The sequence below is a fragment of the Meleagris gallopavo genome, chromosome 2, assembly GCF_000146605.3.
Source record: "Meleagris gallopavo isolate NT-WF06-2002-E0010 breed Aviagen turkey brand Nicholas breeding stock chromosome 2, Turkey_5.1, whole genome shotgun sequence".
In the NCBI taxonomy this organism is placed as follows: Eukaryota; Metazoa; Chordata; class Aves; order Galliformes; family Phasianidae; genus Meleagris; species Meleagris gallopavo.
Window position 1 is genome coordinate 85,183,943 of NC_015012.2, and position 13,332 is coordinate 85,197,274.

Sequence of the window (13,332 nt, forward strand, 5' to 3'; positions counted from 1 at the left end):
AAAAAAAAAATTATAGATTTTATTGAGTATAGAACACTGTATTTTGGAACATTTTCTTTAGTATGCAGTCTGTCTTTTGGTAGAATTCTTTTTGCTGCTATCTGTAGTCTTAATGATTTTAAGTTAATATTTCTCAACTAAATTTTTGATAACACAATAGATTAATTTTCTGATTGCTACCTTTCAGTATTTGAATAGAAATTGTTGTTTATTGTTTATTAAATTGCTATTTTTCCAGAGTTAATGCTTTTATATGAAATAGTAATATTTTAACAGTAAATTGTAATGAAATACAAGTTCTAGATAACCAGTTCTCTCAATACCAATATGAAGTTTTAAGATCTAAAATACTGTATGTGTTTGCCATGGTTCTCGTTGTTTTGATCAGGCTTTGCAAAACTTGTTAGGAAGCTGTTTTAATGAGTAGGCATGGATTTTCCCATTTTTCCCATTTAGAGGGGAATCCATAGTTGATTCGGTGTTTATATAACAAAAGCCATTTCATTTTTCTCATTCTGTTCTTGTGTGGTGTATGGGGGAGGCATGGACATTGCAAAAGCTGAGCAGAATGGGGTTAAAGCCACTCTGATTCTACAGCTGTCTCCATGGGGCACAGATTAACAGATGTTATTGGCACTTAAAGGACTCAGAGATGCCAGATATTGAAGATGTTAAATGTGACAATAAAGTGTGGTGTCAGCTCCTTTGTAACAAAGTCTTACATATTAATTATCAAAGCTGTTAATAGTTTCATGTGAGTCATACTTGACATTCACCTCCACAGAGTTAAATTCAGACACATATTTTTTAATTGATGAACTTATTTTTAATTGGTGAATAAAAAACAAACACACTTTTAAAATGTTAGGTTTTGGATTCACTGTAAGTCACTGTTGTAGCTAAACAATGACAAATATTTAGGAAAATAAGTCTGAAAGACCTTTGCAGGAAACATGATTTTTCAAGACTGAGATCCATCAAAAAAATTCATTATTAATGTGTGAAGAAAATATGTGGAGTCTAAAAAAGAACGATACAAACTTGTGGTAAACTGTATCTGGAATTCAATGAAAAAAGTTGAATATTACACACAGTGTTGCATTATTCATGGAACAAGCAGGGTGACCTAAGTGTATCTCCTTCCTTGAGAATAACCTCCTATTTTTTTCACGATATACTAAAGGTAGGAGTTTTAGGGGAAGAGTTTATTATTTTTCATAGTCTTGGGGACATGTGCTCAAGCTATGAAATTTGATGTTATTGAAGAACATATATTGCAGTGGAAGAGTATAATATAGTACAGGCAATTGTGTGGGAAGGTCATTAAAGTCACTGTCTTTAAGACGTAACTGTAATACCTCCTTAGAATAGCAGATTGGTTCTGTAACAGAGAAACTGAAGAGCATAGTTATGGCTAGAAAGTTTGTTGCTTTGTTGTAATTTACTGTTCTGTTTCTCTCTCTCTCTCTCTCTCTCTCTCTCTCTCTCTCTCTCTCTTTCTTTTTTTCCTGGCCCACTTAGTTCCTTCAGATGTGTTTTTTGTAAATTCACTGTGGAAAGGATTTTATGAATATCTAGGAAAAAGACAGCCTGCTACTCTTACTATTGATTGGTTCAACACTACAAGCAGCAAAGTGAATGCCACATTCACTGAAGCATCCAGCCTACAACTCAAACTATCAGGTAGGTTCAGAATTCAATATTGCAAAAAGAAAAAAGCAGTCCTTTTTTTCTTTCTTTTTTTTTTTCCTGTTCAGTTTTGTTTTATTTTCTTCTATACACAAATGAAGCAAAATCTTCATGTTTTCTCTACAAGCTTTTTACTGCTTATTTTGCAAAAGGAAAGGTAATAAATATAGCAGTCACTTTAGGAGAGATTTCAGAAACCACTTTATGTGGTTACTCAACAATTTTTCCTGTTACATTTCGAATAAGTAATGAGATGTTTGTTGTTGTTGTTGTTGTTTTAATCTTGGACTTCTGGGTAGTATTGATCTTTGAACGCATGGGTAATATTGAAGTGGCAGGCAAAGTGAATTTTAAGAATTTTAAGAATTCATTTTAAGATTTATAATACTGCAAGGCTCCATTATACAGTGATTAATGTCTGCTTTTAAACAACTTGGTCTTCAAACTAGTATGATGTACAGTAGGTGCAGATAAATTAAATAGCTTTATAAATTATGCATACCTTTTAATCAACATCCTGTATCACTTTCAGCAAACCTGATTTGTGTTCTGATCTAGCCTCTGATCACAGTTATATTTGTAATGATCTCTATCAGCTATCAGTACTTTCCAAGGTCAAAAGTTCAGAGAGTTACTGTATAGCACATTTCCTTTCTCAGTATCACTGATACTTATCATAGCAATATATTATGATGGGAGTAAATACAAATTTGTCCAGTTCTAACTGACAGTTATTTTAGAGAGGAAATAATTATATTTGTATTCAGAATTACTGAATTTGTGCATGAAAAGATAGATATTCTTGACCATTTATCTATAAAATCAAGCAGTACAAAAACATCCTTGCATCCTTGTTATCAAATATGATATGGGGAAATATCATTAAAATAAGATGCTGTTTTTACAGCACTGTAAACTCTTCTTATTTTGTCCAAGTTATAAGATCATTTTAATACAGAATGATTTCTACAAAATATTGTACTTTTAAAGCAATGTAATTGGCATTGAAAGCAAATTTAAACAAACTGATTCAAAAATTGCTTAAAAGGCATATGATACCCCCTTTACATTAATAGGTGTTTACAAGAAGGAAGAAGCCCATTTGCTACTGAAAATTTTTCAGATCAGAGGATCTAACGACATTTTCCTAAACAAGTTTGAAAATGACAACTGGGCGCTAGATGGTTATGTAAGTAACTAGACTGCTATAGATAAACCTTGCTGAGCATAATATGAAGTATTTTTTTATTTTCTATATAACTCTATCTTTTTATATGATAAATATTACGTACATCTCTCTAGATACCAATGTAGAAATCATAGTGATTTTATTTTCCAAAGTGTGTATACAATTTTCTATCTTCCACAACCCCATTATAATTTTTAGTTTATTAAATTGAGTGTGGAGTGAATCGTTACATCTTGCTATCATTTTGCCTTGTTTTGTTGTACATGAGTGGGAATTTTGCCTGTAGAAAAATTATACTTTGTGAAAAAGTTCACTGTTGTAAAAGTCTAAGTTCAAAAGAATTCTCAGTTTAAGAATGGACGTGTAACAGAAAATGCTTCACAGAAAGTGAGGATGAGCCATATTGAATTTGCTATTGCAACTGTTTTCCTATAGTGAGATACAATATAGTTCTGACACGTTCAATTTCAGGTAAGCTATTTACACAATACTGTTTCAGTATAAAGAAGGGAAAGGAAGACATAGTATTTTAACAGACTATTTAACCTAGCTTCAAATTTGCACTCAAGGTTTTTTTTGTTGGCTAGCCATTTATCAAATTGATTCCAAGATTTATTTTTTAATCATTTTAAGCACTTAATCTTGAAGAAAAAGAGTTATTTTCATCTTTGCACTTCTTTGTGCCTTGTGATGGTATCATAGAAAATATTTTAAAAATGGACAGAAAATTCAGTGAACTTAACTGTATACTTAATCAATTACGTAAATATAAATTACAGAATTTTGAAACACAATATTTACATCAGATATTTTAAAGTCATTCCATGTTTTTTATAAACATGAATAGTGATGCAAACTTAAAATTATAAATGTTCTATAAATAAATTAATTAACATTTTAAGAGGAAAAAGCATGTAACAAATCTGTATATCTAAATAAAAAAAAAAAAGTGGATAAATATCCTTATTTCTGTCCAAAATTATTTTCGTTTCTTTTCCCTACTTCTGTGTATTTTAGGTGTCATCGGGGCTTGAAAGAGGTGTTTTTACTTATCAAGGAGACATACATGGAAAAGATTTCGGAAAATTTATGCTCCAAAGACAAGGTAAATGCATTCATAGAGTTTCATTGTATATAATATTTTCAAGTCTTGCAAGAGTGAATTCAACAAATGATTCTGTCTGCTTTCTAGCTGAAGTAAGCATGTTTATTTCATGCCATTGCTATTATAAAATATATAATAAAGTATGCATATTTGGAATTTGCAGTTCAAATACTAAGTTAATTCTGCCTAATGTGTTATCACTTAATCTTCTATAGCAAATGTAGCTAACTAATATGATTCATGATTACAAGATGTTCCTAAAGAGAGCCCAATTGCAACTGTTCCCTTGTCAGTGAAGGGTTTTTTGAACATAACAGAAGTGCCACACAATGCAAAGCTTTTTTCTGTTCAAATACATAAAATGCAAGCAGAATCATAAAGGAAATTGAGAAGACAGAATCATTGATTTTGGCAGTTTCATTAGGAGACAGCATTTATTTAGATAGATTTCTACTTCACTGTCAACAATATGAAATTAATGACTGGGATAAATATTGCATCCATGGATACAAGTACTCCAGGAGCTGGTGAAAAACTGGTTACTATTGTAATTTTTTTTTTCATGAAAACTAGTATAAAATTTACTAATAAATATTTATTAATAAAATATTTTCGGGAAATACCAGCCATGGACATTTGCATTTCCTGTTGCTTGAACAGGATATACATAATACTTTGCTGCATAAATACTGTCTTGGGCTAGCAGGAACAGGCAGCCTAGCCAACACATCTACACCAGCATGAATTGGCATTTTGAATTAGCATTTTAAATTGTCGCAGTTTCATTAACATCATTGATGCAGTACCCACTGGCCTTCAAAGTTCTACCAAAAGTCCCTGCTATTTCTTCACTCTTTTAACTGGTGTAAAATCACTTACCCTAAGGATATGCTCATCCTGACCACTTTCAAAGTGCCATGTATGTTTAATCACAAGGAGAGAAGATCTTGCTTTTCAAATTCTCAGCCTAAGAACTACCAGTTATTGAGGCTGCATACTATTTCAGTCTTCAGAGTAAACTCTTACGAGGTACAGACTGTCTATCTGACTTTACTTTTGTACAATCCATGTCATTATATCTAAACTGATTTTTTTTTCTGATTTTAACAATAACACTAGGAAAGTAGAGCACAAAGTTTCATTCAAGCATATATCTTGTTGAAAAGCCTTTGATATCTCTAAACAGGGGCTATGGTTTACTGGGTTTCCTTCTTGTTTTCACTTTTTCTTGAGCCAGGCCAGAAAAAGGATCCCCGTTTCTCCAGTTAGAATCTTTAGAGCTGGAAGGGACATTTAAAGATCATCTAATCCAACTCCCCTGCACTGAACAGGGACATCCACAACTAGATCAGGCAGCCCAAGCCCTGATCCAGCCTTGCTTTGGAAGTCACTAGGGACAGAGCATCCACCACATCACTAGGGAACCTTTTCCAGTGCCTCATCACCCTTGCTGTAAAATACTTTTTCCTTACATCTAATCTGAATCTCCCCTCTTTAAGCTTGAAACCATTTCTGCTTGTTCTAACATCACAGACCCTGCTAAGGTAAACTGTCCCCTTCTTTCCTGTAGCTCTCCTTTAGGTATTGAAAGGTCACTATTAAGGCATCTCACAGCCTTCTTCTCTTCTCCAGTCTGAACAGCCCCAGCTCTCTCAGCCAGTCCTTGTAGGAGAGGTGTTCCATCACTTGGATCATTTTTCTTGGCTCTCCTCTAGACATGCTCCAACAGTTCTACATCTCTCTTGTACTGAGGACTCCACATTTGGAGTTTCTATGCAAATTCTTCAGCCATCATCCCAAGTCCCCGAAGTCCCTTTTGATATCCCTGGATCCACATGTTAGCTGCTTCATCTCCTCCCTATATGGAAAAGCAGTAAGGGTTTGTTGTCTGTTGGCTGTACCAGGCTAGGAAGTTTCCTGGTGTCATCACAGCCCCAGGAAAACAACAGACTTCTCTAAAAAGAGGATTTGCTCAGCAAATTGGATGTGCAGCTCCCTGCAGGGAAAAATCATGTACAGCTAAGTCCCATCTCTTCTTCTTCAATGATGCAGTTACCTAAAAAAGTTTGGATCCATTTGCTTCAGCAGTGAAATCAGTAACAAGTGGGGAAAAAGGAAGAAGAAGTAGAATGACAATTCAGCAGTTACAGTATTTTCTGATTGTTGTATTCAGTGATAGCAGAAAAATATCAGCCTTGAAAGCTGTAATATGAGAGCTCAGTCTGTGTATTCCAAAGGTTTGTAAGGAGCTGAAGTGTTATTTTTACACATGCACTCTTAGGCTAAGGACTTCTTTACTTCAGCTTTGACATCTCAGAAGTGAGGTTTTTAAAAATGCAGATACTATCTTTTAAATATTGATATACCTTGATTTCTCTGTGTGATGGTTTACTAGACACTGAATGTCTATACCTTGCTTATTCTCCATTGAAGAACTTATAGTTAAGAGGACACAGTAAATTTCAGACCAACATTGGTAATAACATGTTCATATACTGTCAAATTCAATAATAACTTTTTTTTTTTTTTTAAGTGTTATGTTCATGAATATTCTGCTGAGGTAATGATCTCATATGTCCTCAAGCTGAAGACTTAACATATTTCAAATTACTTGCCTTTACACTAAACCAGAACTGTGCATAAACTCTGTATGCACTGGTGCATATAAAATGTAATATAAAATTTGTCACCTGCAAGCATACTTCAAAGAGCAGCATTTGCTGAGAAGCACTTGGTTCACTGTGAAAGACCAAACTCTTTGAAGAATTCCCTATCACACAATTCTAGAGAAAGACCAGGCTCAGTGGATATGCTCATTTTTGGAATATCATGAAAACTGAAAAAAAAAAACATAGTTTCTAAGTACTGTTTATTCTCTTTCAGAATCAGTTCTGTTTGTTTCTAGCCTTAGAGAATAGCTTAATGAGAAAACAGATCTCTGTTATCCATCTACCAAAAAAAAATTAGAATTTTAAATGATTTAATCTGTTTTGCCACTACTGTGAACTTTTTTTTTGGTCTCTTATTTTTTAATATCTTGTTCTTTAAGGTCTGCAAGTCCACTGCTAGTTTCTGTTTCTTTAATTGCTGAGTGCCTATGCCTTAACTCTAGAGTTCTCGGTTTGTATTCTAAAATCTTGGCTATTTGCACTCCAATCTGAAATGTCATAGAATTATAATATCATCTAGGTAGGACTTTCAGCATCGTCAAGTCCAATCATCAACCTGAACTACAGATTCCCAACACTAAACCAGTGTCTAGTGTCACATCTGTATATCTTTCAAGTATCTTCAGAGATGGGGACTTCACCACTGCCCTGAAGAGACTGTTCTAATGCGTGTTCATCAGCCCCATAATACTTTCTTTCTGATATGTAATCTAAACTTTTCCTGGAACGACTTGAGATTGTTTTTTGTTTTTTTTTTAGTTGTCCTATCACTTGTCATCTGAGAAAAGTAACCAATACCCTTCTTGCTGAAACCTCCTTTGAGGTAGTTGTAGAGAGCAATGAGGTCTCCACTCAGCCTCTTCTCCAGACTAAGCAGCCTCAGTTCCCTCAGCTACTCCTTCATATGTTTTATTTTCTGTCCCTTCACTAGCTTTGTTGCTCTTCTCTGTACATGCTTGAGCAACTCATTATCATTCCTGTAGTGATGGACATAAAACTGAACACAGTACTTGAGGTGCAGCCTCACCAGTGGTGAATATAGAGAGGGACAATCCCTTGCTTAGTCCAGCTGGCCATGATATTTCTCATTTCTCTTTCCTTGGTCACCTGGGCACATTGCTAGCTTATGTTCAGCTGGCTATCAGCCAGCACCCCCAGGTTCTTTTCTGCCATACAGCTCTTCAGACACTCTTCTCCAAGCATATAACGCTGAATAGAGTTGTTATGACCCAAGTGCAGGAGTTCCTGTCCACAGTAAGAGATGTCATGATACAGGTAAATGCCTTTGCGTTCTCTGCATGTGAATTTTATACCAGTGCAAAAGCTGCTGCTGGATGCTCTAAACCTCATGTCTCACCTCTTGAAGGAAACTGTGATAGGGCCAGGATACGTACAGTGGTGCTCAAGAACAGTTGAACCTAGGAGAACCAATGTGACTTGTTGCAGTTATCTCAGTTCTCCTATACTTTTCCATATTTTATGTAGACACTCACAGCAAGTTGTTTCTAAGCTACTATTAAGGATACAGCCATAGAATAATTTTTTTGCAGCATTAATCATTTGTTCAGAAGATGTAGGGCTTAATTTTATTTAGTTTCTGATAGATGTAGTTTATGACTATGAAATTAAATTGAAACAAGTACCATCTGCTGAATACTCTTTTCAAATCATTTTCTTGATTTTTAATTATGTGTTGTTCAGTGGTATTAACAAAATATATATATGATGCTACATGTCATATACTTAATATTTTATAATAGAATGATTTTATCAAGTCAGCATTTTCTTTCTTTTTGAATAAAAAGAATTCTGGGATAGAAGAACTAAGAATTTTCTTTCTTTTTTTTTTTTTTTTTTCTTTTTCTTCTTTTCAGGTCCTTTAAGTGCAGACACAGACCTTTCAAATCATTATTATGGTACAAACAGCAGTTCTGTTGCAGCTGCCATCCTGGTACCTTTCTTTGCTCTAATATTATCAGGGTTTGCATTTTACCTCTACAAACACAGGTAATGTAAATGTTATTTATTTTGGATCTGATTATACTGTTTGTCTTAATTTTGATAACCATAAGTAACTAGAGAATGCAACACTAAAGCTTTAAAGAATATCTGTTCTAGAAAGGCAAACATCACTAAGCATTCCACCAAAGAGGTTCAGTGCAGAGAAGTTCTTAAAGATGAACTGAAATTGATGCAGTAGCAATTATGTCCCTAGAATCTATCTGTATCAATGAATTTGAAAGCGTTCTTACAGAAGGATGTTACATATATTTCTGTTGTACCTATGTCAGATTAATAACAACTAATTAGAATCAGAGGTGTTAGTGCTTTTTTACATAGTTTCAATACCTTTTATCTATCAGACAGGGAGTGCCTCAGAAGAGAAGACAGCATCTCAGTCTCTCTAAACAAAATGAAAATATTAGGAATTATTACACTTAGGAAAGCTCCTATGTCAAGATTTCTAAACGTTTTGTTACTACTAAAATTAAAATGTTGGGGGGGGAAAAAAAAAGTTAAATTACACTAACTATTTGTAAGTTACCAATTTCCATTGCCAACATATTTCCAGTGAGAATTTTCCCTATCTGCTATCCAAAACAGAATTGTAGAAGAGTTTGATTTTCAGAACCCTCTTGAGAAGTTTTACCTTGAGATTCTTTGCTAAATTGTTTAACATTAATTAAGCACAAAGCATCTATTTTTTGTTCTCCTTCACTGATTTTCTTGCCCTATTTCCGTTATTGAAAGTATAAAATTCTATACTGAACCTCTTTTGTATTTTTCTTTATCTACTTCTGGACACCGAGAAATTTAGTCTTGAAGTAGCAAAGTACAGTATTTTATTAAATTTACTGTATCATTTTACTCTATATATTGGGAAGTTGAATAATTCTACTTAATTTTTCATTTAATTATTGGTTTAATATATTCTAACAGAACTTTGCATAAAAATATGAACATCCCCGAAGTTCTGATATGTTCTGCATAATGGTAATATCCAGAATAGATGAGCGGTTCCTGAAAGATAATTATTTGAGTCCTTTGATCTACAAGTGTCAAAATTACTGTAAATATTAACTAGAATTTGGCCAATCAGATTACAGATGTTTGGACATACACAGTCTTTGCTGAGGTGTCTAGTACTGTTTATTGCTGATGTATGCGTGGAGGTAAGCACGTATACTGTAGCAGACAACTGGAATAACCAAAATTAGTGAGCCTTATCTGAAGGGTACTACTACTAACAGCGTGAAGTTTTCTGGACACTTACTGTCTATTATTGGCTTACTGAAGCTATGCTTGATGACTTTGCACTGATTTACATTTAGTAGTATCAAGGAGACCTGTTGCAGCATTTCACTGGTGCAGTAATAACTTCCTATTCTGGAATGATAATAAACTGCTGATAACAGCAAATTACTAAGCTGTTTCCACTGCTGAAAAACACCTAAATCAGTAAAGACTGTGAGTGTTTATCTAATCTAAAACCCAAGATACAATTCAAAGAATGAATTAGGAGCTGCTTGCTTTTATTTTTCTCCGTACATCTCACCATCTACTCTATTCAAGTCTTTCAAATTGACAATTTGTATTGATTTATATCAGTACATTTATATAGATGGTCCAATTGTCTTCCTAGATATACAGTAAAAATCAGCATGGGTAAAATCCCAAATGTCTGTGAAAGACAATTACAATTAGCTTGATTGTGAGAAAATTAAATTTATCAAGTAAAGATGCTATTGCAGTTTTGCCAGTAAAATCCATTTTATGTGCCATTATGTGTATTTTGAAACTGGTAAGATGATAATTTAGTAAAATTGGAGTAAGTGTTTCCACTTATGAAAAGATTCTTTTATTGTCAGAGTATAGCAGTATAAAAATGAAAATGTCATCAGAAACCATCATAATTTTTGCTACTGACAAAAAATAAATATTCTAAATGTTATCAGTTCCCAAAGTACTTTGTTCTCTTGCTGCACATTGCTTTCTTTCTGTCTGCCAATTTTGGCACTAACAGGCTATGAAGTTGTCATTCTTTTGACAGATTTTTACAGGAAAAAATGCATAAGTGTATTATACCTATGTTGTTTCTGTTGGATTGGTTTGCCTATTAACGATTTGTATTCTTCATGTTTTAAGAACAACTTCCTGACAGATTTATCTTACTTTTTAACTCCTGGTAACCTTTATAGATCTCTCTTTATCTATGTTAGACAGAGCTGTGCAGCTTGTCTTGATAGGATGAAAACATTAAAGATAAAACCTGCAGTAATAGTAGAATTTTTATTTTTATTGTTTACTAATGGCCATTTTTTGCCTTTTATTCCAGAACAAGACCAAAAGTACAGTACAATGGGTATGCTGGACATGAAAACAGCAATGGACAGGCTTCATTTGAAAATCCTATGTATGACACAAACTTAAAACCCACAGAGGCAAAGGCTGTGAGGTTTGATACAACTCTGAACACAGTTTGTACAGTGGTATAGCCTTCAGTGCCCAATATGACTGATTCATAGCCATACCTCTGATGGACAAGCAGTAATTCCTTTGGTGCCATATACCAGTTTCCCTTCTTCTCTTGGCTTTGCTGCTGTAATCTTTAACATCTTCTGTGAGCCTACATGCAGCTAAATTTTCTGGTAAAAATGTGTCAGTCTTCTGGGGATCAGAGAAGGAATATTTTTTCACCTTAAGTTGGATTAAAATGCCTGGCTGCGTCTGCTTCAACTCAAGGCACACTTTAAGGAAGACTGCCAAGTCACATCAATTAGTCATATTTAATGCCTCAGACTATCATATTTGTATGTGGCTGGATGCCTTTCAATGCATTCTTCTGGGCACCTGGATAAATCCTTTGAGTACTGTGACAAATGATAGCACCACAGATTTTCCCCAAGAACAGGAATATTCTGAAGAAATAAAGCTCTCTTGAAGGAGAACACAACCTTCCTTGAGGTTGCATACACCTGCAAATGCTTTACCATTGAAATCTTGCTAAAAGAAACTTACAGTGTATCTCATACATAGGGCACTTTGCCAATTTCCCAATCAGCTGTTATATTGCAAAATGTTAATGCACAATTTTTTTGCACTAGAGCGTTATGGATGACTGATTAAGATACTGGTACAAATATACAGGGTTTCTACTGTTCATTGTATATAGGCATTCACTCACTTTTTGCCAAGCAAAACGTTCCACAATAAATTTTCTTGAAATATTAAATGATTAGCCCCATGCTTAGCACCAGTTAAAATCTTGTGCAAAAGAGGACAATGTATCTTTTGTCAAAGTTTGACTAAATTTATTTCTAACCATGATTACAAATCAATGGACACTTTCAGCCAGAACAAGAGCCCATTTCTAAGAAATTTTCGTTGGCAGTATGATTGTTTTCTTCTGAAATCTGTCATCAATCACCAATTGTCAGTGTTATACTATTTAACAGCAGGGGGGTTAGCAGCTATTGCTGCTTGCCATGTAAAAATGTGAATAGTAATTTATTTTAGATAGCTCATAAAGCCTGTGAGCCAGTGCTCATAATACAGTCTTCCCTTTTGCATTTTTTTTTCATTCTTTTCCTGTAATATGACATTATTTTCTCTGTTACATGGAACTAAAACACATTATAGTAGCATATGTACACCCAGTGCAAATTGTCTATATCAAACTGTCATTCAGTTTCTACTTCGAGCAAAGAGAAATATTCAGCCATCTCTTTGCTTTCTGAATGGTTTTTTGTTTGTTTGTTTGTTTTCCCGATTTCTAAACACAATGCTTTTATTGCTCTTCTACTCAGTTTGACAAAGAAAGTTTAACATTTCTAAATAGAAATGGTTGAGTAAATCATTAATATTTTCTTGGAAATTGTATTGAATGAAAACAAACAAAAAAAGATGCCAATGAGAAAATTAATGAAGTATCAAAATTAGGAAGTTACAGAAGACAGTGAACTAAAATTTGATTTGATTCCTACATACTGAGCTCAGAAAAAGGAAGTTGCATTGCTTTTCTATTAAATTCAAGTTTGTGTTTCTTTTTTCTTAAATTTTCTAAATTTCAAGGTGTCTTAATGTCCAGTTGCTCTGTAAAACTGGAGAAAAATATTTCTGAACTCCATATGTGTGTGGATCTGGCTGTTACACAAAACAAAAAAGAAGTGTAAGTCTAATAACTGATTTTCAGGTATAGTGCGGGACAGAAACATTCAAAGATAACCAGCCCTTGGTCAGTTTAATGACTCTACATCTGCTAGATGAAAAATACCAGCAATATAACACAGTATTGTAGGGCCTCCAGGTATTATATTCTTCTTATGAGCAAGAAACACTGAAGTAAATTTAATAAATAATCCTTTTCAGTCAGTTCCTTGTTCATTTTTAATAGTTTTTGGTTTTCTTTTTTGTTTGTTTCTGAAATAAGTTTCATTTATCTGCCATATCTCAGAGTCCTTCACCTTTCTTGAGAAAGAACAAAGTAATAATCTCAAAGTTGTTGTTGTGATCTCACCCTATGTACAGGAAGCTACTCTGCAAATGAATATCTTCCTTAGAAACAGTGGGCCAGGGAGGGAAGCTGCTGTGTGATTAAAGTTTTTGGCAGGTGTTCAAAATCATTGCTACTGCTTTGGAATTCTTCCTGCAGTGGTTATGGCAGAAAGGAAAAGAAGGAA

The 13,332-nt window shown here is 34.0% G+C and overlaps 1 protein-coding gene across 1 annotated transcript in view; it reads left to right on the forward strand.

The window, feature by feature from the left end:
• Window positions 1-13,332, forward strand: part of LOC104909956 (CUB and sushi domain-containing protein 1) — a 71,094-nt gene extending 57,762 nt beyond the window's left edge. Inside the window, exons 3-7 of the mRNA XM_019613582.2 lie at window positions 1,522-1,683; window positions 2,766-2,878; window positions 3,896-3,983; window positions 8,527-8,659; window positions 10,989-13,332. Of these exons, the coding sequence (XP_019469127.2) occupies window positions 1,522-1,683; window positions 2,766-2,878; window positions 3,896-3,983; window positions 8,527-8,659; window positions 10,989-11,148 (656 nt within the window). The 3' untranslated portion in view covers window positions 11,149-13,332. The remainder of the gene's footprint in view (window positions 1-1,521; window positions 1,684-2,765; window positions 2,879-3,895; window positions 3,984-8,526; window positions 8,660-10,988) is intronic.